Genomic DNA, 25,488 nt, shown 5'->3' with positions numbered 1-25,488 from the left:
GGCCCACATTCTTAGTCACAACACTCTACACTTGAAAGCCATATTAGTGCTAGAAATACACATTCAGAAATACCATATATCCTATCTGAATTTGCTCAAAAATGAATTTTACATAAACATAAACAATATTCTCACTGACTTGTCAAAATTGATGACAGGAGGTAAATCAATGTCTACATAAGCTGTATATATTAGAAGGGATAACACTTTGTAATTTGAAGAACAAATATTTATCTTGATATATATATTTTTAAAAAAGAATAAGAAGTAATGAAGAATATATGGATGTAAGGAAGAAGGGAGGTAGGAAAGGACAGTGGGTGAGAGGGCGAGTGGGCCGGAAGGGATGCTTGGGGTTTTTCCTTCCTCAAAAGTTAAAAGCTGCTGATAATTTTAATAAAATGATGATGAAGTGCAAGCATGGAATGGAAACTAGAATCCAAAACACCTGCTTTTCACCCGACTGCTTTCATCATCAAACCACAGGTTTGTGGAAAGTGCTACCTTATGAGAAGAATTGCTGCATAGGTCATTGTTAAACAGCCTTCATTAATCCAGCACTATATATAGTGAACTGTGAAAAATGCTGTTACTGTTGTCTTGTGAAACTCTAGTGCCCTGCAAAGTTGATGTTATAGTCTACTTTTTAAGATGAGGAAAGAGACAGTCAAACAAGTAACTAAAGTAGCTTATCAAAGACCAAAAATCTTGATCTTTAAATGATAGAACAAGAATGCAAACAAACATCTATGGGACAGAAAAGTTATTGCTTTCTGCCAAGCATGGTAGTGCATGCCTGTAATTTCAACAGTTTTAGAGGCTGAGGCAGGAGGATTGCAAGTTTAAAGCCATCCTCAGCAACTTGGCCAGACCCTATCTCTAAATAAAAAGGACTAAGAATGTGCTCAGTAGTTAAGTTCCTCTATTTCAATTTTTAAAAAAGCCTACTACACTATTTTATTCATATTAGTATCAAATTTAAGTTTAAACTAATATTCATAGTCATTAAAAGACAGCTCCATGTATACATGGTTAATCTTCTTACCACACTGAAATTTCCCAAAGACGGTTTTCCTCTTCCCAAACTATCCTATGTATAGAAAACAAGTCTGCCTTTCACCCTTGGTACCAGGTAGAAGCAGGGGTGAAGAAGGCAGTGTCTCTCTTCTATTAAAAGTCAAAACTGGCACTGTGGTAGGGTCAGGAGGAGCCCTAGAGTCTTGAGCCAGGCCAAAGGACTCCCAGGCTCCACCCTGCACCCTCTGCTAACTATGGGGAGAAGAGTCCCTTAGACCCAGGCTTCAGATGACCAGACTTACAAGGGAGTATTGCCATAAATGTCTGTTTCAGCTTGTTGTTCCCCAGAATGAGAACAAATGAGTGGCCAACAAGATAAAACATTGTAAATATCTCACCAACCATCTCAGCCACTTTAGCATCTGGTAGGAAATCAGTGGATGACAAAATTATAAAGGAAATAAAGTAAAGTAGGAAGAGAAGCAGGAAGGAGAGGATGATCCTGGTAGCCCTCTCGTGGGCCTCAGTACTTGGATCTCTAGAACTGGTGCCATTTTGCTGCATCTGCCATGTGTGTCTCCGCAGAGAGAGAATGAGCAGAACATAGGCAGTCAGGGACACAGTTAAGGGAGGGACGTGCCACAGAGTCCCAAGAATGTGGATCAGATGATATTCACTTCTCTTCTCTCTGAAGTGCTCAGTCACATTACCTGTGCTATCAATTCCACAGAGCACAGAATTGATCTTAAATTCATTGATCAGAGACATGGTACTGCAACATGACAAAAGCAGTGTACCCAACAGCATCCATACAACCACCCTGGAAACCCTCCACTTGAGCCAGAGGAATGTAGGGTGGGAGAAATTGGCAATTTTCAAGCAGTGAAAGACACCAAGACAGGCGATAAGCCATGTGCTCAGGTGGTTTGTAAATGTCCAGAAAATATCAATAATTTGCATTACTGTTCCTGAATCATGAATTTTGTAAGACAATGTTATCAAAACACCATCAGTCAAGAAAATCCACAGAAGAACAATCCTGCAGAGGGCCAGGCTGGTGATGATGAAGTCAGATAAGGAGATTTTCTTGCTCCTGAACAAGCTTCTGCCATTGACCAAACCAATGAAACCATTCCCCAGATTTCCAAGAATGAACTGGGTGATAATCAGAACCAGAAACACCCCCTCAATGGCTCCCATCATTTCAACAAGTAGGCAGTCCCGATCTTTGCTCTTTCTGCGGATGTATGTAGTTTCCTTGCTGATTTCAAGTTTCTTTCTGAGAATCTATCCTGTCTACAGCTTGCTTCTCTGTACCCGTCTCTGGTCTCTGCCCAAGTTAGTCTGCCATACAGCAGAGTTTACTGAATCCTCTCTGGCTCTGTCAGGTTGCTCTGCTCTCTTCACAGATGACATGCACTGTCACTTCAATCTATGAACCTAAACTCAGCAGCTCTTTGCTGAAATGCAAATAGAGTAGTGTCCAGTGTCACCCAGAAGGAAGACATCCGGGTCACAAAGAATATGGAGAAAGTGGACTCAGTTTCAAAGGGCACAGGGATGGAAGCCACCCAGCACAGAAAGCATCAAAGAAGCCAAAAAATCACTCAGAAGCATGAAAAGCCTCGGTTCCTATGAGGAGGACTCAGAGACATACAAACAGAAGGGAAACATCAGAATTCTACCACAAAGCACTATCCCTCATCCTGGAGGAAGGGTAAGTGCATAAAATAATAAACAAAAAAATGAGTAAAATAATATACTAGTCTATATCTTTCAATATGCTTGTGTCTCACAAAATTGATTTTAAAACCCACTAATAAGTTGTGATCAAGACTATTTGGAAACAATGTCTGATGGATGGAGAAGGAATCAATGCCATCAAAACACAAAGCTGAGAGGGCATGGACATTATGCACTGAAAGACACTTTTAAGTCTCCTCAAAAGGACGTCACAGAGTAGCAGATGGTAAATCTCAATGAGATATAGTCTCATCTGAACAGATGCCAAGGAATCCCTCAACTGAGTGAGGCAAACCTCAGCAATATTGGCACCATGTTGTACACAATACACCTCAGGAGCACTGGAGAGCGCTCAGGCATAAGTTCACATTCATCACCTTTTGCTTTCTCAGGCCAATAGGAGAACCTGGCCCACCTGCTTCCTGACCTCTGTGCAGTGGAATCACAATAAGGTCAGAATCCCTTGTTTCTGGAGTCTAATAACTAGATCTTACTCCAGTGACAAGGATTATCCTACAACCTGCCCTTGTCCCTGTTCAGTTTTCTCATACTCTAGGTTCTACAGATTGAGATTTTTTTCTTATCTTACAATCTCTTTCACATTACATGAGAACAAATAAATAATAACACTCCTCTAGACACATTGGAATTATTCAATGAGGACAAAGCTCAGAATACAAGGCATGTTCAAATACATGTCACATACATTTCATATGTGATCATACTTTTTACTAACTTTATTAATTTCACCCCTTCCACCTTAAAACCATCACATCCGAAACAACTACTCAGTTGATTCCCACTTTAAAAGAATTAACCTTTTCTTCCTTATTCTTCCCTGTTTCAGCAAACGTTAACATTATCCAGTTCCTTAAATCAGGCACCACCTAAGAATTAACTTGATTTTACCCATCAATGACTTACACATTTTAATTATAAAATATGCCTTGGATATTCCATTTCTATAACCTCCATCCTACTCCAAGATGTCATCATCTCTCATCTGTACTACTTGATGCCCTACCAACATTTCTCCCCATTTCTTGTCTTCCCCCATAATATATTCCCCACTTAGCTACAAGAGTGGTCTTCCCAAAATGTAAATCTGATTGATCATTTTGTTTTGTTAGTTACTATTTCAGTCACTTCCCACTACCATTACAATAAAATATATACTCCTTACATTGCATTGTATACTAAGAAATCTCCTCTGGGTATCCTTTCATGCACCAGTTCAAGGCAAATTTTACAGTATCACATGGTTTGTGTTAAAGAATAGGCTCCATTAAATGGAAACCTGAATCATCAATAGAAATAAGACATAGTTCCTTCTTGTCCTCTTATTACACACAGGGGCCAGGGCACTGTATGGTTAGCAGGGACCTTCTGTGAGCTGATGGAGATACCCCATCTCCCCTGTGTCCTTTCTTGAAGGAAAAATGTAAAAGGAACCACATCAGTAGGCAAATAATTTGCTTACTGTCAGAAAATCTGGACAGGAGAATTCCATGCACTATTGAAATAGAAGGAATAGTGATGATCATCATTTATTCACTACCTGGGCTAGAAAATAACAAACATACAGGGTATGTAATAGCGCTATACAAAATAAACACCCGTAATTCCACCATATATTTCTTCCTCTCCTGCCCTTATTTGTTTTCCCCAAGTTTCCAGGATAACTCATCTTGAATATTATCATTCCCTTTTACTTTTAGAAGTTTCATCACATGTACCAAACCATAAACAATTGACTTGTTTGATACCAATCTTTATTACACAAAGATCTTCTACACTCATGTTGTCTCTCTTCATGTATATCTAAAAGCTATTCCTATTAGAATGTTAACTATAATTATTTTATACAGCTGCACAATATTCCACTACATGAGTATTTATTCTTGGTGAACCTTTGGGTTGTTGTCAGTTTTTTACTATGATGTACATTGCTGCTATGAGCACCCTTGGACATTTTTCATGGGATATATTCAGCAAGCATTTCCTTCAGGGTATATGCCCTAAAGGTAGAATAATTATGTGAAATTTCAACAATGACAAGACATTTTCCCAAATGGGAATGCCAGTTCACACTGCCCCCTCCTGTGCATGTTTCCACTGATCTACAGCATCCTCCTTCACCCTTAGTAAATGTTGACATTTGCCAATCTAGAAGGCTTAACATGAAATCTCATTGTGGCTTTTGTTTTCCATTTCCTTAATTGTCAAAGTGAACCTCTTTTACATATATTAAGTCATTTGTATTTCCTTCTGTGTCTTTGCTCATTTTTTCCACTGAGATTTTTCTCATTACTTTGTAGGCTTTTATGTGTTTTAAATAATTATATTTCAGTTATATGATTGCAAGTATCTTCTCATCTTGTGACTTATCTTTTTGCTTAATGGTGACTTATGATAAACAAAAGCTACTTTTAAGTCAAATTTATCACTTTAAAAAAATCCATATACCCAAATCATAAAGACATTGTCCCTTACATTTTTTTCAACTTTTAAGTTTTATATTTTACAAACAAATTCAAATAGCCAGATATATTTTTGCATACAGTATACAGACTTCTTTTTTTTTTCTTTTTTGGTATGGATGACAAATTTCCTCAAATTTATTGAATATACTTTAGCCACTGATTTATAACCCCACTTTCGTCAGCTATCATTTCTGCATAAGCATAGTCTGTTTCTGGACTAGTCTGTACTACTTTGGGATTTGTTTATTTCTGTATCAATAGTATACCATATTAGGTTTAAAAAAAAATACTTGCCATTTCTCATTCTTCATGAGTATGTTGTTTGTTCTTTGACATTTGGTGAACATATATTTAGAAATAATTTGTAAAGTTCCCTCAAACTCCTGAATTCTTCTATTAATGTAATTCAATAAATTTCTATAATGTTCACCATAGAGATCTTGTACTGTAGACTCCTTGCAAGTTCTGGTGCTTTTAAATGGCACCTTTTTAAAAATTACAAAATGGTGGCATTTGTTGACATAAAAATTACATTTTCGTTGTTTATAGCTGGCACCTGAATACTTATTTCCAGCAGCTCTTAATATCTATGTTCATATATAATCATATTCAATATAATCAAAACACTTGTGAATTCTTTCTAATATTAACACTTTTCCCTTTTCCTCTTTCAACAGCACTTGCTAGAACCTAGGTAGAGGTAATTTGTTAAAAGATGTGGTAGAAGACATGCCCATCTTGTTTTAAAAAAAAAAAATTAAAGAATGTTTGAGGCATATTTTGCACATTACCTTTATTTCCAAATCATAATGCAAAGATTGACACCTATCATCACAGAACACCATTTTCTATTGCTCACTTCAGTTCCTATTTTAAACTTGTCATTTGGGAGTTTTCCCTTTTCTGCAAGCCCAATGCTATGGACTGCAGTAGGTCACTGCCACACTCCACAATTTGCATGCTGAAGTTCTAACCCCCAACATAAACCTCTACCTTGTGTTTGGAGATGAAGCCCCTAAGAAGGTAAAATTAAATGAGGTTTTTTTTTTTTTAAAAAAAAAAAAAAAAAGGTGGGGCCCCAAACCTCACAGGCACACGAGAGTTCATGTGAGTGGAGTGCACAGCTAGATGACAGACATCTACAAGCCAGGAAGCTTCACCAGAAACTGCTGGCAGTGTCATGCTGCCACACCAAGCTCAAATTTTCAGCCTTCAAAACTTGAGAAAATAAATCGTGGTTTAAACCCAGTCTATGGTGTTTTAATATGGCAGACTGTGCAGACTAATACACATAATGATGCAATAATAAGTATTTTGTACTTTGGATCTGGTTACTTTGCAGTGAGAAGCCTCAGTACTCTCCGGGGAGTCTAAGGACAGTACTTCTATTCTTAATTTTAAGTGCTTCTTTATTTAATGGGGAGTTATTGATTAGGGGTCCTCATTAGGGAGTACACACAAAATGAAACTGTATAACAAAAAAGTAAGATGTTATTAACTCTTTCTAAGGCTAACTGCTAAGGTTCTGTGTACTTTATATGCCCCAGTGTCCTCCCCAAATTTATGAGATGTAGGATAAATATCTAAAGGATTATGTGATCAGAGATGAAATTTTACTTCTATTTTCAGTGGAAGGTGATATAACAGAAAGAAAGGATAAGAGTAAAGGTAAAAATGTATAAATTAGTAAGATTTAGTTTTAACTGCACACAAATAAGTGGCTGAAACAAGGAAAAGGTTTATTTGCATCTTCCAAAGAAGTCCAGAGGTAGACTGTGCAGTACTGGTCACATGGCTTCAGGAGATCACAGATCCCAGCTTCTTCCATCTTCCATCCTGAAGACTGCTGTATATTCAGGATGTCTGCTACAGATTTAGGCATCACATCCGCATTTGAGATAAGAAAGATAAAGTCAGGGGATAAGGATCTGGAGAAACACAAAGTATGAGTCTCCAAATAGCATTACTTCACATAAGAATTTTCCTGGAAGCTCCAAGAAATGACTTCTGTATATAGTCACTTGGCAAACCCTAACTACCAAGAAAAGAAATGTAGTACTTAGGGTGAGCACAATGACATAACTAACAAAATACTGTTTCTGTAAATATAAAAGACACAATGGAGACTGAGTAGTGTGTTCATTTTGTTTATTGTTTATATTCTAGGAAGCTTGGACATTTTGGAGCCTTGTAGACCCAGAGAGGGGCTGTTCCTTCCAGGATTAGTTATTTCCAAGAATTAGTGAAAACACATCTTTGATATGCAAAAAAAAAAAAAAAAAAAAAAGAACAATTCTAAATCCACACACCCTCTACTGTGTTTTATCAGCCCCTCCTTTGTTCACCCTAGAGACAGCCAAGTATCTGACAACTAGGGATCATACCTACAGCTCAAAGTTTGTTGAAATTATTCAAACTACCTAATCCTAAACTTGCTCTGCTAGCCTACTGTGCTTTACCTGTTCCTTCCCCATGAAAAACAAAACAATGCTTTGCCCTTTTCCTTTATGCCTCCATACCCAACCCTGGGGCTTCCTCAAGTGGGCCCTGCATCACACTGTATGCCTCTCCTCTTAGGAACTGTAAGTAAGAAAAAACTTATTTAAAAGCAGTTGTCTCCCTGTCATATTATCGTTATGTAATTAAAACAAATTCTAGATAAACAAGCAACTAGAAATCTTTTCTACAACAGAAATCTGGAATCCTGAAAATATTTGAAACTTATCTCACAAAACCTGTTAACAATGTGTTTAACAGAAGTCAAAAACAAACCCTGTTCTCTTCCAAGTTCAATTAATGTAATCAACACCCTAACAAATATCTGCTATAAACTTTACAATTAAACTATGTTCAAAACTCAACTCAATATCTTTCCCCCTCTCAAATCTGCTACCACATCCCTGTTCCATAAACTCAGAAGTAAAGTATCACTATCCACACATGTATGTACCCAAGAGGAACCTCAAAATCATCCTTTATTGCTTTTTCTCTTACTAGATCCTATATGTAAGAGAAAAAGCTATAAGTTATTCTCCTTAGTATTTCTAACTCAGGATCTGGCACAGAACTAGAAAACAAACTAATAATTTGTTGAATCAACCCAAATCCCAGATGTCCCTCAAGTTGTCTCTCATCCCCACTCTACTCATCTCTCTAAGCTTACTGTAGGAACTTCCTAACCGCCCCAGGCTGTCCCCCTTCTAATGCATCCCCATGTTTTTGTTGTTCTCTTTGTAAAGCATAATTGTGATGATATGTCCCTATTTGCAAACCATCTATGGCTCCCCTTTGCCAAAGTTCTCTGCAGTCTTCCAAGACCCTTTACCATCTAGCCTGAACCCACCTTTTTTCATCTTTCAATGCCTCAAAAACTTTTAAGTTTCTGGATCTCTGATCATGCTATTTCTTCTACAAAAGACTAGCCTATCTTCTCCTGTGCTTCTCCTCACACACTTAGCTGCAAAAGTTTCTGCTTATCCTCTTTCCCACCCTCATCATCCTAAATTCTGAGTTCCTTCATCACTGGAGTCTTGTTACATTCATCCCTACATCCAGGTCCTTTAGATGTGTATGCCCTAAAGCAAGTGTCCAACTGACTTAGAGTTTAGAAAGATAACTAGATTAATTGTAAATAATCTTGGGAAATGAAACACAACCAAAAACATCATCAATGTAGAGTAAGTACTCAGTAATCCATGGAAGTTAATAACAAAAAAATTACAATGAACTATTCTAAAGTTTACAAACTCTCATAAATATCACATGAGATTTGGTAAGATGGGCACAGTGACAAAAAGAATGATGTGCCTTATTTAAAATAACTATAATTGCCAGGTGCAGTGGTGCACACCTGAAATCCCAGAGACCCAGGAGGCTGCAGCAGGAGAATCACAAGTTCAAAGCCAGCCTGAACAACTCAGCAAGGCCCTACACAACTTAGCAAGACCCTGTTTCAAAGTAAAAAGAATTGGAGATATGGTTCAGTGGTTACTCAAACCTAGGTTCAATCCATAGTACCAAAAAAATAAATAACTACAATAATTACAGTCAACACATACTGAGGACTTGTTGCAGGTCTTATGTATTAAAGAAGTTACAGGTACTGTAGTATTTACTGTGCTCTTGACAGCAGGACTATAAGATAGGTACTATTATCCCTGTTTTACTTGCAAGAAAACAAAACAACAATCTAACCAGCTGGTGAATGGAAAAGCAGGGATTCAAATCTAAGCTGTGTGACTGTATAGCCTTAACTCTGAACTATTATTATTATTAGAAACCACATTTATTTTTCCTAACAGGTAGGACACAGAAAGTAAATAATGTCAACCTGGGCACCTGTGTGGTAAAACAGAGCCTGAGCTCCAAAACACAGCAGAGAGCAAATAGACAAAGAATAAGAAAATAAAGAGATGCTTTATTATTGTGACTACATAATACCAACAACCTAAAAGCTATATGCTATTCTAGTATGTGGGACTGTGGGGCTGGCACAGAAGCAAATTATAGTAATGCCTGCCAAAATTCTCATTCTCTAAAGAGTAAACTTGAAAAATCCCTGAACAATATTCTTGACAATTAAAACTCTCAATTAGGAAACAATGAAAGAAACAAACTGAAGTTACTCTAATCAGGAAAGAAACACTACTCAATACAAGGAAAACAAAAGGAATATGCTAAGATGCCATGGTAGAGATATTAACTGTGACATAGGATCATCAGACCAAGACTCAGAAAGACTAAGGTTTAGTAGGTATTTCTCCTTTACTTGAAACTCTTCTCCCAACCAAAAACTATTATTTATTCGACTCTTGGTATGATTCCAACATACCCTGCACAGGGTATTCTTCAGGTTAGCAGTGGAAGAATGTGGGTATTAAGGCAAGTGAAGCCTATCAGTGTAAACCAAAGCAGACAGTGCCAAAAGTCAAATGCAAACGTCACATACCTGAGCTGAAATTCCAGGTATGCCTAAGATACATGGCTTTGACAAGTTACTTAACTTGCCTTTTACTTTCACCTATAAAATGGAGATAACGGAACTTTCTTCTTAGGATAATAGTTAAATGGGACAATGATAAAAAGTAGTGTCTAACACATACTAAGCACTTAAGAAATGTCAGCCATTAATATGATTATTGTTACCTCTTAAGAGATTTCCCTATAACTCATTCTCATTAACCCTGGGGATTACCGCTTCTTTTCTTTTCTTTTTTTTTAATATTTTATTTTTAGTTGTAGATGGACACCATCCCTTTATTTTATTTTTATGTGATGCTGAGGATCAAACCCAAGGCCTTGCAAGTGCTAGAAGAGCACTCTACCGCTGAGCCACAACTCCAGCCCCAACTGCTTATTTTCTACAATGATTTTCTTCCTACTACCTCCCCCAATATTCACAGTATATAATGCAAACCATGAAAGAAAATAAAGTGATACTGCCTTCATTTTCATGTCAATATTTCATTACAACTGAGCACAAACATGCAAAGTTGCTGCATTGGGTTGAAGCAGATTGGGGCAAAAGGGTAATTTGAATAAAATAACCCTGCCTTCAAGAATTATATGATCTCTTTTGGAAACAAAAGCAAACACCCTTTAATTTTTCCTGAGCTGTAAAGGATAAACTGTAACCCATTTAGCAATATGTAATACCCCAAAAGCCACAGGAAAAAAATGTGTTTGATGTTTCTGAACATTAATCACATAACAATTTTTTGAGAAATGATGACTCAAAAGAATTGTACTGACAGTAATTATGGATTTCATACATGCTGGTCTTTAAAATCATCCTTTTGGGTTGCACACACACTATTAAAAGGTGGATAAAGTAAAGAAGCATAAGATGCTAAAATACAGATGACTGGGAAAGTATATGGAAGTTTTTCTTGTTCATCCCAGTATATGAAGCAGTACTGGTAAGTACAATAAGCCTGGTTTGGAAATAATGGCAAGATGTTTTCCCCAAAATGAAAATATTTTTATTACTATTATTATAAAAGTAATATATGCTTATGTTGTAATACATACATATACACACAAGCATATATAATAAGAAAAACCACACTTATAACACCCTATCCAGAAGTAATCAAAACATTTCAATATTTCTCCTTCCAAACTTTTTAAAGCTTATACTCAGTTATAACTTTTCAAATATGGGATAACATCACACATGTACTTTTTCTCCTACTTTTTGACATATTATGCTCATCTTTCCATTTAACATGGAATCCCCAAATGAAAATCATAGGGCAATTTTCTGCAGGTTTGGGCCTTCACACCATGAAAAAGGGAATTAAAAAACCTGAAGTTGGGCTAGAAGACCCCTACAGTCTGTAAGAGCTATAGGAAGTTTCTCCGCAGATGGGGAAGGCAGAGGTTATGATCCAGTCTATCTGATTAGGGACAACTGGATCTAGCAGAATCAATATGCAGGGAGGGGACTCAACCTGACTGAAAGTTGATTCAGCCTCATGGTTTTTCAGGGACAGAAGGGTAAGAGGCAATTTCCAGCAGAAGAGTTTGGAGAAGATCTCCTCAGCTCACTGAGATGATCCTGAAGCATGCACTATTATGCCACTGAATCCTAGAATCAGAAATGCTCTGGGTTGGTAATTAGGCTCTTTTGTTCATTATGTGATTTTCCCAGAGCACAGATTTATCATTTTGTCTAAATAGACATGCTAATCTGCCTAACTTCTTACATTGAAAAAATATAAAATTGGCTTTGCTGAGAGAAGACAAAGCATTGCTCAAAGAATAATTTTTATCTACTTTCAATGCTGCTTAAGGAACATAGTAGCAAAAAGGAATGATGATTATATTACCACGCAGATCAATGTGTGAGCTTAGACATCAGAGTTAATACTGTGATTAGTGGTTCCAGCTACAGAAAGAAAGACAGCTGATAGGAGGAAACAGTAACCTTCTACTGTCCTGGGCAAGGCTAAGATAAAGCTAAGGAAACTCTCTTAAAGCTAAAGAAAGGATAAGCAAGGCTAAGATAAAGCTAAGGAAACTTCTGAGGGAACTTCCCCCTCACAAGTTCAGATCAGGAGGTTAGCTCAATAGTAAAGCACTTGCCAATAGCAGGTGCAAAGTGCTGGGTTCAATCCCAGAACCTAATAAGAAGTAAATAAAAAAAGGACCCTCACCCCACCCCTTGAGAAGTCTAGAAGAGATTTTGAAAAGAATACCAAAGTGGCGCTTGGAAACAGAGAATAATGAAACCAGAGAATCTAGAGATAAACTATTTCAATTGAAGTTATATTCAGGTCTCTACTGCTGGTAAACTATATCTCATAAATGTTACAACTAAACTGCCCTAAAGCAAGAGATGTGAAGAAGATAGGTTATTCTTGAATTAGTTTTAGGTTAGACACTAACCACTGTTCAGCAAACACCTTCAAATTGAACTAAAGGTCAATATTCCACTGGGATCATTCATCTGTCAACATTTATTGAGTGCCTCTTCTGAGCTACATACTGGTTAAAGTAGAGGTACACAGAGAAGATTCAGCACTTGCTTTCAAATGTGTGGAGCAAATAGGTAAGAAAGTCAACATTTACAACTATGGGATAAATGCCTAACACACAGGAATACTCAATATATGCTGAGTGGCTGAACAGTATATTGTGATAGAAATGTGCCCCAAAGCAGAAGGCCTTCCAAAGGATATTAATCCTTTTGTTATAACACAGGTAAATGAACCTCAAAATTCACTATTTTGAAACTACTCATAAAAGAATAAACAACCAGTACACACAAAAACTGACAGGAGCTACTGATGTTTATGCTACAAAAAAGGGAGAGGCAGTGACAGGAAAAATATTATCACTCATTTATACAAAAGAGCACTTTAATTCTTGTCCTTAGAAACTATAAAGACTATACATGATTCAGAAAGGGAACTGTACCAAACAATGGACAAAGAAGAATCATCCATTTTATGCCTTTTCTCTTGTCTGGTCACTCAGAAATATAATGTTATCTGTAAAGAAGCCAAAAGACAAATATTAATTTCAGAACTCTTTTCCATTTCACTTAATAATTCCTCTCTAACATATACATACTTTAGTGCTATAATAAGTTTTCCAAATGTTAAATAACTTTTGCTGCATTCATGAAAGGTTAACTAAATAGGCATAAAGAGAGCTAAAAATTGGGCTTCCCAGGCAGTTTGTTCAACAGTTCACTTTGTTAGAAAAGCTGAGGTATCTGTTTTTCTTGAAGACAGAAAATAAAATCATCCCAACAAAAACTTCCTATAAAAAAAACTGGTCACAAGTTTGAATGTCTGCTGTGTAAGAGGCCATGACACCAGACAGCACATCCTCACAAAGAAAAGGACCAATGCACATCATTTCATACGCTAGGTATGAAGAAAGGAAAAGGTTCCCATGTGGTCTTGTTAGTGTTGCAGATATGTTTTTAAGTAAGTTCAAAAACTCACAGAAAAAGTTTGTTCTTAATTTTTGACAGAATGATTTTATATATATCCATTTTGGGGGAAAGCTTTACAATAATTACTATATAAATAAGCATTTTTATCTGAAAACATCAGACATTACTCTGCAATGCTATTCCAGAGGGAGTTAGCTAAGGGCAAACAAGGGAAAATAGATAAGCATTATCTCCTGCATAAGTCCAAAAATTTCAGATTCCTATAACTATAAAATTATCCACAAAGTAGACATTATACAATGACCTATATTTACAATATCTGTTCATGACTTCATAACTGCAGTCTTTCCAAAATAGAATACTTAGGTATAGAATGGTAAGTCAAGAAAGAGATTATAAGAACTGAAATCACTATACAAAGCCAACAGTGCCATCCACTGGTGGCTATTTTTAAGTTCTGGTATGATTCCTAAGAAAAAAAAATATGGCCTATAAAAGAGGTCGACTAAATTAAACTGTTTTCTTAAATTCAAACAGAAATGAAGTTCTATTCATATTTACTATCAGTCATAAACATATAGTTAACTGATCATACTGATGACAAGAAAAAAATCAAAAGATAATCTGAAATGCTTCTATTTTGCTTGGTTCATAACACCCAAGAGTTTGAACAAATCTAAAGTTTACTCACAAATTTAGTTTATCATAAAAAATAAAAGAGGACAGGAAAATACCTATGCTGGTTTTCAAAGTCAATTTACTTTCCAAGAAACTTACTAGTAAGTAAATATAATTATTATTTATAACAAATTATAATATCAACATGTTGTTAAGACATGAACTCTGAAGCAAAGAGAAAGAGGAAGACAAAAGGAAATCTGTCATTAAACAAAGAATTAAGACATATAGGCAAGCTCTCTACCACTGAGCCACAACCCCAGCCCATAGTCAAGCTTTTAAAGAAGAAAAAAACAGTTATTATCACAAGGTTCTTACCAGCTATGATTGTTGTTGCTTGTCGCCTCACATTATTTTTATCCATGTATTCACCATAGTCTATTTTTCCTTCCACATAAATTCGAGACCTGTTATAAATAATTCACAGTTTTTATTCTGGAAACTCTAACATGCTTTACAAAGAGTCAGGTCAGGAGTGGTAATGAATACACACTAAGAATTAAATCTATAATTACACATAATTCCGTTTTTTCTATCACTTCTTAAAGTTTAGAATTAAGAGTACAGAAACAAAGTATAGACAGACTTGATATATAAAAAACAATGTTTTCATCCTTCAGCTATTTTCTTTATAGGAGTTTTTGAAAAAAAAAAAATTTAAATCTTAAGCCAAAATTAAAAGAAAAAAAAGAGGTAGCCTTAAGATTATAAAGACATAAGACCAATTTAGGGGCATCTATGAATCTCTAGGACTGATTTCCAAAATGTGATTTTACTTAACCTCTGGTTTTAGACTTCCTAACAGAAATGCTGATTTTAACTTATTTATCAATTCTCTTCTATAGTGAAATTGATGACTTTACTTCTAAGGGGCTTAGATTATTAAAACTCAAAATTGAGGTTTTCAGTTTAGCATATCACTCAGAGTCAATTACTAAGACAATTTCTACACTATATATATATATATAGAAGACTGAGCTAGATGACAATCATAACTGTGATTTTAAAGGGCAGAAAATTACTATGACAGCACCAGTTCTCAGAGTCCACCATCACCAGAAGAGTGAAGCAAAATATAGAAAGAAGACAAAACAAGTGAAATGACTGGATCAAAGAAAACATACACACATGCAGATTCATGAATCAGTAGGTAAAATTGTAAGTTGACATTTTCCTTGAAATACCCTCTTACGTGTTTGTATGTGTGCACGTGCACATACAAGAAGGACAATGGAGATACATATGAAGAAAAGTTATGCTTTATTGACAAAATTTCTAATCATTGCTGAAATTATTTCTATTAAATATTTTATTTCTACAAAACAAGTACATTTCTAAACAACATAACTATTAATGTAACTGCTGTTAAACACATCCATTTGTCCTGAGAATTTGGAAAAGACATTTTTATGATAATTAATCTAAGCATTACAAAGGGAATTACTAAATCTATAGAAAATTACCAAATATAAAATAAATACTGAGAATAACAACTCAGTGTCAGGCTTCAGACATTCCAGATCCTCTGCTAGGAATGTCATGTGAATGCAAAGAGGAAAAGACACTACCTACCTCCAGGATCCCTGATCACAGAGGCACAGGACCTGTTGCAGTTGTTCAAAAAGCACATGTTGCGGTGGCAGTTAAGGCACTGGTCTTATTTCCTGCCCCAATCTACTGCTATTTAGGGCATACATAAGGTATGTATGTATATTCACATATATACCTTATGTATGCCCTAAAATATAAGTTCTTAGAAGACTAAGATTTTACATGCCTTTGAATGAGTCACACACATAGCTACATTCCACGCATATAGTATTAAGAAATGTATAGTACTTCTTAATATAAGAGCTCAAGAACAAAGGAGTTGTTACATGTTCCTTGCCATGACAACACTTGTTATTATTGGTTCTTTAAATCATTTAATCCAAAAGACTCTTCCTTTTGTAACTTACCCCTTTTTCACATACTGATATGCTACATCTCTAAGGCCTGGCCGAAATACTGATATTCTATGCCATGTTGTCTTTTGACTGATGTCACCTAAATCACAAGAAAAGGAAATATTTACAATGCTAGCAGACAAAACAAATGCCAGTGGACAACATGCCAGGAAAATCAAACTCACAACTTTTTAAAAGAACAACAGAATGAGAAAAGATAAACCTTGTCTGAAAGTAGCTTATTTCTATTTAAGATAACTGGCAATAAATAATTTCTATTTATTGATGATAAAATTAAAACCCCAGGCTTTTATACTTACCCATTTGGTATTCTTCGCTCTCCCCTGATCGCCACATCTCATTTGTTGCTAGAGAAAATATTGTTACTGGATTTTTTCCTTCTGCCTGTCTCAGGACCGGGTCCTGACCTACTCGCCCAAGTAACTGCACACGATTCAGAGCTGAAAAAGGAAATAAAATAAGACTGAAAAAACTGCTGTACCCACCTCAAAATCTGTACCTTGAAGTGCTAAGTCCCAATGTGATATATTTGGAGGGGGACCATGGGCCCATGATTTGATTTAGATAAGGTGATGAGGGGAGCCTCCATGATAGGATTTATGCCTTTATAAAAGGAAAAGACCAGAGTCACTCACTCATGTGAAAACAGTAAGGAAGCTAACACATCTGCAAGCCAGGAATAAGGCCCTCACCAAGGGGCAGGTAAGGCCCCAACCATACCGGCACCCTGATCTTGGACTTCTAGTCTCCAGAACTGTGAAAAATAAATGCCTATTGTTTAATCCACCCACTCTGTGATAATTCATTATGTCAGCTGAAGTTGACATTTAAAGAAATCTAAACACCTCAGATTGAGAGAATTATCTAGAAAAGGAACAGTTAAAAATATCATTTCAACTTTAATCTCTGAATTAAGTAAAACCCAAATACTAGCAGTCCACATACTAAGTTAAAGGGACCAATAAAGGAAGATTGGCAGCGGGGGAAAGAGATTGCAAGAAAGAAGAAAACAGAAAGAAGCCCCACAAAAAAAAAAAAAAAAAAAAAAATCAAATTCTTTATCTTATGTATAGTATCTTTTTTAAAAGAACTGTCTGTGGAACTAAAACAAATCTGAGATTTAAAAACCTTTATTAAAAAAAGGAATATTTCTGTGAAATAGTATTGTTCACAATTTAAAATAACCTTAGAAGACACAGACAACCAAATATGAGAAATTGTCCAGCAGGACAGTGATCTGGGTGCGATGGTGTATGCATGTAATCCCAGTAGCTTGGCAGTTTGAGACAGGAGGATTGAGGGTTCAAAGCCAGCCTCAAGAAAAGTAAGGAGCTAAGCAACTCAGTGAGACCTTGTCTCTAAATAAAATACAAAGTAGGGCTGGGAATGTGGATCAGTGGTCAAGCAGCCCTGAGTTCAATCCCCAGTTTAAAAAAACAAAAACAAAGGCCCAATTTATTAAAAAAGGAGGGGAGGGGAGGGGAGGGGAGGGGAGGGGAGAAGGGGCCCCACAGCCTGATGGGGCAAGCAACCTAAGAAGCAAATATGGCCAAAGCCATAATGGTTAACACAGTTTAACCCAGCACATTTCTTCTATAGCACTTTGAGAATACTAGAACAGTACCATAAGTAACACTGCAAACTTAGAAAATGACTACTTACATCTTTCAAGAACAAAACTGCTTGCTACTTCAGACTCATGTCTTACAAACTGATGAAGTACCTGATGAACAAACAAGCAACATGGCTTTACTTTTTTAGAAAAGGCAAAGGCAAATAGAAGACCTGCTTGCATTTGTTCATTACTTAGGCAGTAGTTTCGAAGAGTTCCAGAAGAGAAAAGCTTTTCCCATGTTCTTTCAACATACAAAGCCAGAAAGACCAAGCAAACACTTCTGGAGCAGCCTACCACAGAAACCACAGGTATGAAGAAGGTAGTAGAGAACATGCCCAAGAGTTCATTTATAGTCCTCTGTTTCTTTTGTGGTAATCTTTGTGATTTTGGCACTTCTGTGTTTGCACATGAAACATAAAATCAAAATTGTATGTCTTCCACAAAGGAAAGCATCACAGTAACTATAAATCTAGTCTGTACCCAAGAGTTGCTCCCAAGTTAAAAAAAAAAAAAAAAAAAAAAAAAAAAATCCAGCTTTCATTAGCTGGAGACATAGAAAAAAGCAAAAATTACTTTTTACACTCAAAAGAATAGATTGACTTTTTAAAAATAAATAAATATATGGTATATTACTTATATTTTGAATACACAATTTAGAAATTAAGAAACTTATATTTATCTAATATGGGTACAGACTCAGTACATCATTAGACCAAAGGAGAGGAGAAAAAGGAATAGTACTTTATAATTAATGTATTTATAAATACTCATTAATAACATAAAAAGCAATTATCAAACTACTGCTAGGGTATATGTAATACAAACAATGTCATTACTTAAGTCTCACTTTTAGCCACAAGAACAGAGAATGAAAAATAGGTTAAACTCCAAAATAAATAAATAAACAAACAATACATTCCAAAGCCAGGCACAGTGGCACATACCTATAATACTTAGCAGCTTGGTAGGATGAGGCAAGAGGATTACAAGTTCAAAGCTAGCCTCAGCAACTTAGCAAAAGCCCTAAGCAACTCAGTGAGACCCTGTCTCTAAATAAAATACAAAAAAAGGGATTGAAATATGGCTCAGTGGTTGAGTGCCCCTGAGTTCAATCCCCAGAACCAAAAAAAAATCCACATATTCATTACATGAATATTTTTTGGATATACAAAAGGATAGGTTCCAAAGTCAGGCTCCCTATAGGAGATAACTCAGATATGATTAGCCTAATGTGTCTCACTTAAAAATTAGCAAAAATGATGATGAACATCTGCTTCACAAGACTATTGGGAAAAAACCACACAACTTCTATAGTGGACTTGGCCAGTTGTAAAGCTGTATAAATATCTGATGGAAAACTTCATGTTTTCAGTGTTATCAAGGAAAATGACATAAGATAAGCAAAAATGGTTAAGTACAAAGATATAGCTATCCAAGTCACAGAGTCATCAGAAAAGGGTAGCCACTGCCACAAATTAATCACAGATATTATTACTGAATACCAACAAAGAGCTTTACCTTATCAAGTAACTCTAAAACTAAACATATAAATTATGTAAAATTATCCCCACTTTAGACCCAAGTAAACTGAAGCTCAGAGAGTGAGGAACTTGCCCCAGATCTTGTATGAAATAAGTGGTAAGTAATGACTAGAATCCAGGGTTGTCTAATAACAAGGTTGCTGATTTTCCCACTGTCCTCTGCTGCCTCAAAGATACTTTGTTCAAGGTATAGTCCTACCTTTACTCCTACCTTCATAAGGTAGGAATATACATCACTGGATGCAGAATTCAGAGAGCTAGACATTCTATCAGAGAAACATTTTTCAAGCAGCAGTATTGTTAATATAAAAAGCAGAAGAACACCACCAAATGAATACCCACTCCTGGGTGCTGTGAGCTATATAAGCCTATCATAAATTTCAGGATAGAAGGTGGATAAGAAAACAAATACAGTAAGTTACAACATACTAGAGACTCAAACTGCTAACTGGTAACTGAGTCATAAGCATAGCAATATACTAATTTAAGTGGTCAGAGAAGCCAAAACTCATAAATCTTAAAAAATAACAATGTCTTAAATTAGGCACACATGAAAATTAAGAACAACTAAAGAAATAGAAATAGGGAAATTATTTAACTTGTATGACTTTTAAAATTAAATTTTAACTTCTGAATATTTGATCTTAAAGATATCTTAGTACTATAGTACTAAGTACTATCAAGATAGCAAGATAGTAGTGACTTCTTTTGTTTTTGTATTAGGAATTGAAACAAGGGGCACTTTACACCCCCAGCACTTTTTTTTTTTTTTTTAAAGACAGGGTTCTAATAAATTGCCAAGATTGGCCTTGAACCTGGAATCCTCCTGCCTCAGCCTTCCAAGTAACTGGGATTATAGGACTCAGTCACTGTACCCAACTAGCAATAACTTTTCCATGTTTCACATAATCTTAAAAGGTTAGAAGTACCTATAAGTTAAAGTGAGGATCTAAGACTATAAAATCAAATTGACAATTGGTCAAAGATGTCAATAGATTTCATAGAGGAACTGATTCTTCAGTAGACTTAATGGGAGGATGAGGAGTCATAGAGGTATTATTAAGGAGAATCTACAGGACTTGGTGCCCAAATGTGGTAAGGAAAAGTGGTAATCTAGATAATATGACTCAAAGATGGCCAGGATGAGGGGATAGATAAGGAGTCAAATTGCTCAGAATGAGACTGAAGGTAGGCAATGTGAATCTGTGGTGATGCTCAGAGTTGAGCTGTCCTCACTGTAGAAGATGAGAAGAGGGAAGCATTTAGTAAAAGGAGATAGATGGTGAGAAAAGGAACTATACGTGTCATAGAAAAAAATGCTGAAACAATGATTGTTATAGTCCTTGTATCACTAAAACCTTAAATACTCTCTGATCTATATTCAAGTTACACATTTTAAAAATTAATGATTCTTATTACATAGGTGAATAAATTTGAAAATTTTTGTTTTAGTAAACATTATTTACACAACAAAATTCATTTCTGAACTTCCCTGTCCAGTGAGTACACACAGGTGATGGGTAGACTTAAAGGTCTTTTGCCTCTGCAGTCAAAAGCCTACAGAAACCAGATCATTATGGCTGATCAAAGTACAGTTTAGCACTAATACAGAAAAGTGACTACCTGTAATACAGGTCTTCGAAACATGGCTTCTATTTTCTTTTCTTACACTCTAAACTTAGCTTTTCCTGAAGAAAAAAAAAAGATAAATTAAATACTGCATCTTATAGCAAGAGAAACATTGACTATCCTAAATTCCTAACTGCACTCATAATTTTTATGCACTTCTAACTTGCGTCCACATCAACATCCCTGCACATTTGAGGATCCCCTTCCCCCTCCAGAAACCTCTTTTCGAGCCCACTTAATTTCCTCTTCCTTCAACCCGTATTTTTAAACTCTGGTTCTAAATTATTCCCACTTCCAATCCAGTCTTCTCAAACTGTATTGAAACACAAGCTCTCGAAGCAAAGATTGCCTGATTAACTCACTCCCATATTCTAGACTCCTATGAGTGCCTCATACACAGCAAGAGCTCAATAAATATTAGTGTCTTTAAAGGACTACAATCTGAAACCCGGTGCTGCTGCAAAAACCACTACTTTCATTCCGGCTGGCAAAGGCCAAAGTGCCCCGAGACCCGCGAGCGCCCGGGAGGGACGGACGCCCTTTCCCAAACGTGACACTCCCACCTAACAACTTGGGAGAAACCTCAGAGTCCACGCCTCGAGTGAGAAGGGAAAGACCGCGACACTGCACCACCTCCAGAAACTCGCAGGCACTCAAGAACACTAACCCACGGCTCACCCCCTTCCTCACACCCTCCCTCACCTCACTCGCTAGACCCGGCAATCCCCACCCAAGGGTCACTTCCGGTGCACGGAAGACGTAATGTTTGCGATAGGAAGGAGAAAACAGGAAGTCAAAGGCGTGCTCCGTAAAAATGCTGCCGGTCAAAACTGTGGGAAACACGTCCTTTCACTCAGGAGTTCTGGGAAGTTTTATTCCAGGCGGAAAAGGATGCATCGGCGCCGCCAAGCGGTGAGTTGCGGCGATTTTAAATTTCCAAAGGAATGAGGTTCCCAGTCCCGCCCAAGTAGGGAAGAAGTAGTGTAATTGAGACTGGGAACAAAACAAATGCCCCAAGCCTCCTGAAGCCCTAAGCAGAAAAGTGAAGGAATGTAGAGAAAGTGCTGAGGCCTCAAAATTCAAGAGGTCGCCAAAAAGAAGAGGGCTGGGGTTGTGGGTCAGAGGTAGAGCGCTTGCCCAGCATGCGTGAGGCAGTGGGCTCCATCCTCAGCACCACAGAAAAATAAAATAAAGGTATTGTGTCCACCTACAACTAAAAAATAAATTAAAAAAAAAAGAATTTCAGCTATGGCCATCCAGTGATAGAGAACAGGGTTTGCAATGCTTTATCATAAATAGGAAGCTTTGGAAAGTTTTGATACTGTAAAAAAATATTTTTTTTTTGAAAATTTGAATCAAGTTTTCACTTTGCTTTTAAAGTCAGTTTTTCTAAAGTCTCATAACTGTTGGAAAATTATTATAGCACTCCTGCCTAAACTGATTACTAACGTGTATTTTTAAGGTGGTTCAAAAGCAAGTTTAGCATCACTTTAGAGTTATTGTGGCTACTTTTTAATTTAAAAAGAAAAAAACCTGACAATTTTTTAATGTAATTTAAGGTTGAAATTGTACAGATTTAATTGTCCAGGCTGGGAGGTTAACATTAGTCTTTTAGTTATAATCCTTCTACAACCTTAGATAAATGATCTGTTAGAGCTAGACCAGTAGAGCACAAAAGTATTTCTCTAAATCTCAAGATTGTCTGTTGGCAACTTCAGGTATCAGGGTTTGTGGAGGATACATTTCCAGAGTTTTTAAATTTAACTTATTTAATGTCACCAGCCCAATAATGTTAATGAAATAATTATAATAATTTGAGTTATGTCATGATATCGATGCAAAGTCAGAATTTACCCAAGCAAGGGGTAAATGTCCAACTGAAGTGGAAAAGATGAAATCTCAAACCCAATGAAGACCTAGTTCCTCTCATACTCAATAGTATCCATGCAGCTATGGGCTATTGTGATAATTGCTGCCATGGAAACTCACAGAGCCAGAGGGAGCCCAACCAATCTGGCATCAGGTTCATTCAGGTGTGAAGTTAGACTCTGAGGAACACAGTGGAAAGGTCAGAGACCCTTCTAGTGGTAGCTGTAATACCCGAGACTAGTTTAACCAAAGAATTCTGGACTATACATTGCACACTTAATAACGTACCTATTTTTAAAACCATAAATGTGATTGACCTGGCACTGTATTGCAAGGAACATAGGAAGGGAGTCGGGTTGAGGAAATGGCAAGCAATAAACCAACCCCATTTTATTTACTAGTTTTTATCCAATGACAATAGACCACATGGAAAGAGTTGCTATTCCAAGACAGAAGAATTGTATGAGGGCTTATTAGAGGGATGCCTAATTTTCTTCTTTTTCCTTCTGAAAATGAAGGGAAACGAAGAAAATTAGGCAACAGAAAAATCAATGTATTATTAACAGATTACCATCATTAACATGACATAAAGAAGTTATAAAATACTTTTATGGTCAAAATTATTTTATAGCTGAGCCTGACCATTATTCTTGGCTTTTGGACCTATGAAGCCTTACTGATAAGATGTGTTAGAATCAACTGAATTCTCTCACCCACTCTACCATCCATTTTTCTAACATAAATTTCTCATTATTTGTTAATTACATATTATAAAGAAGAATGCTTTACCCGTATTTGGCTCTGAAAAAAATAAAAATCTTTATTTATAAATTCCTATGAAAATGTACACAGAGAAGAGGATTTGGATAAAATATGCTAAAATCACAGAAGCAAAGCCAAATTCTGCTAAAATCAAGAGAAATTGTTGATATCCAGAAAAATCCAAACCAACCAGAACAGCCACAAGATGATTAAGACAAATAGACTGAGAGAGAGCAGTAACATCAAATTTCCTTGAACCCTCTACCTCCCGTGTTTTTGTTTTTGTTTTCACAAGTTAACCAGCTCAGGGATGTCCTAGTTGTACATATTCTTATTGCTACCTACCTCACATAATTTAGGGCCATTAATTTTATAAATACAGTATCAGAGAAGAGAATACGTCCATCCAGAAAATACTACTTGCTCAAAATGTGGGCATTCACTTTTAGGAATAGTATCATGCACCTTGGGAAGCACTGTTGAATTCCAGGCACATTTCTTGTAAGCTATTACTTCAACTCAAAGACAAATATTGTTGCTTTCTATGTACAGAGAGTCCCTGGGGTCCTTGGACATTTCTCAGTCCACAGGCCAAGCCAAAGGCCATTCCCTTCTTTCACTTCAGAGGCCATTTTCTTGTTGTTCATCAGAAAATTTAAGCATAAGTTATTGACAGGAGGAATATAACAATAGGGAAGAAAAGTGGCTACCAATTAGTATACCTGGGACCACTGCTGATAAGAACCTTAGTAGCTTTATGACCTTGACTGTAAATAGTAAATTAGGTGAATTTTGAAGTCTTGGGCATTCAAATTGGTGAATTTTTCCTTCTTGCAACAGGGAAATTTGGATGTCCAGTGTCTGTTTCTGGAGGCTGTATGGTAAAAGACTGCTGGTATGAAATGAGTTCTTATGGAGAAGATTCCCCACAGGTAAAGCTTGAAGACTTTGTAGTCTTTCTTCCCACCAGGTGTCTTTTTCTTCTTGATCCTGTGTGAGCCCCAGAGATCTCAGGGTCACTATGGTGGGCGTCTTCCATAGAGGATAAGGCCTGCTGGGTTTCTCTCAGTTTCCTGAAATGAAAGCAGGAAAACATAGGTTATTTATTCCCTAATTATAGATATTATTTACGACCACAACTAACACATCAGTTTCTTTTTATTTCAGGTTTACAGAAAGAAGCCTACACTATGTGAAGAATAGAAAGCTCAGTTCCTGTGATTATGATTGTCATTTAATAAGTTGAAATACATGTCATGGCACGTGGTAGATTCAATTTCCCAGATCTCTGGGGCATAAGCATACAGCTTTTCAGTCAATACATGAAAGTTACAGGGGTCAATAAAAGACAGCTCCTGGTCAAATCTGGCTTGCCACCTATTTTTGTAAATAAAGTTATATTAGAACACAGCCATTCATTTGTTTACACACACACAAACACAATCAATCAATGGCCGTTTTTATATTTCAAATAAGTTGAGTCATTATAGAAAAGATTATATGTCCCACAGAGCAAAAAATATTTACTTCCTACCCCTTTACCAAACAAGTTTGCCATACTCTGGTCTAGACAATTTCAAGATGCCATCTGCCTCATCTCTGTGATGGGTGCCCACCACTGGTACTGGCTGATGACAGTCACTGGAAGCTTCACAGAATAGACCTACTACACTGTAAGAGGCACTTACCTTGTTGTGACCAAGATATGTGGATAAATACTTTCTTTTTATTCCGTGGACAATGGAACTCAAAACTAGAGCAAGATAATTATTAAGTG

General features: G+C 36.5%; 2 protein-coding genes and 1 long non-coding RNA gene across 6 annotated transcripts; 1 reads left to right on the top strand and 2 right to left on the bottom strand.

Moving 5' to 3' along the window:
- Window positions 1-1,269: 1,269 nt before the first annotated feature.
- On the bottom strand, window positions 1,270-2,291 carry LOC308645521 (taste receptor type 2 member 3-like; the record flags this gene model as incomplete). Its single annotated transcript, XM_081287720.1, has 1 exon — window positions 1,270-2,291. Exon 1 carries the CDS (start codon window positions 2,218-2,220, stop codon window positions 1,270-1,272), a length of 951 nt encoding a protein of 316 aa, XP_081143846.1. The 5' UTR covers window positions 2,221-2,291.
- A 4,683-nt stretch (window positions 2,292-6,974) lies between these two features.
- SSBP1 (single stranded DNA binding protein 1) lies at window positions 6,975-21,857 on the bottom strand. Of its 4 annotated transcripts, none has more exons than XM_081287218.1 (8): window positions 21,644-21,780; window positions 21,075-21,139; window positions 17,958-18,018; window positions 16,595-16,735; window positions 16,287-16,374; window positions 14,647-14,735; window positions 13,164-13,237; window positions 6,975-7,109 (listed from the first exon to the last, which is right to left on the bottom strand). In XM_081287218.1, exons 2-7 carry the CDS (start codon window positions 21,096-21,098, stop codon window positions 13,194-13,196), a joined length of 447 nt encoding a protein of 148 aa, XP_081143344.1. In that variant the 5' UTR covers window positions 21,099-21,139; window positions 21,644-21,780; the 3' UTR covers window positions 6,975-7,109; window positions 13,164-13,193. The 4 variants fall into 4 exon arrangements, with proteins under 4 accessions (XP_081143344.1, XP_081143345.1, XP_081143342.1 ...); XM_081287219.1 differs by lacking the exon at window positions 6,975-7,109 and adding an exon at window positions 11,202-11,832; XM_081287216.1 differs by lacking the exons at window positions 6,975-7,109; window positions 21,644-21,780 and adding an exon at window positions 21,783-21,857 and having other exon boundaries at window positions 11,839-13,237.
- A 15-nt stretch (window positions 21,858-21,872) lies between these two features.
- LOC308645159 lies at window positions 21,873-25,052 on the top strand. The gene is made up of 3 exons (XR_014021161.1): window positions 21,873-21,992; window positions 24,552-24,643; window positions 24,879-25,052. It is a non-coding gene; the product is annotated as an uncharacterized lncRNA (long non-coding RNA).
- Window positions 25,053-25,488: the final 436 nt, after the last annotated feature.

This window comes from Spermophilus citellus (assembly GCF_964194105.1).
Source record: "Spermophilus citellus genome assembly, chromosome: 3".
Taxonomy (NCBI): Eukaryota; Metazoa; Chordata; class Mammalia; order Rodentia; family Sciuridae; genus Spermophilus; species Spermophilus citellus.
Note: the sequence above shows the minus strand (reverse complement) of the source record. Positions and strands in the feature narration are given on the sequence as shown.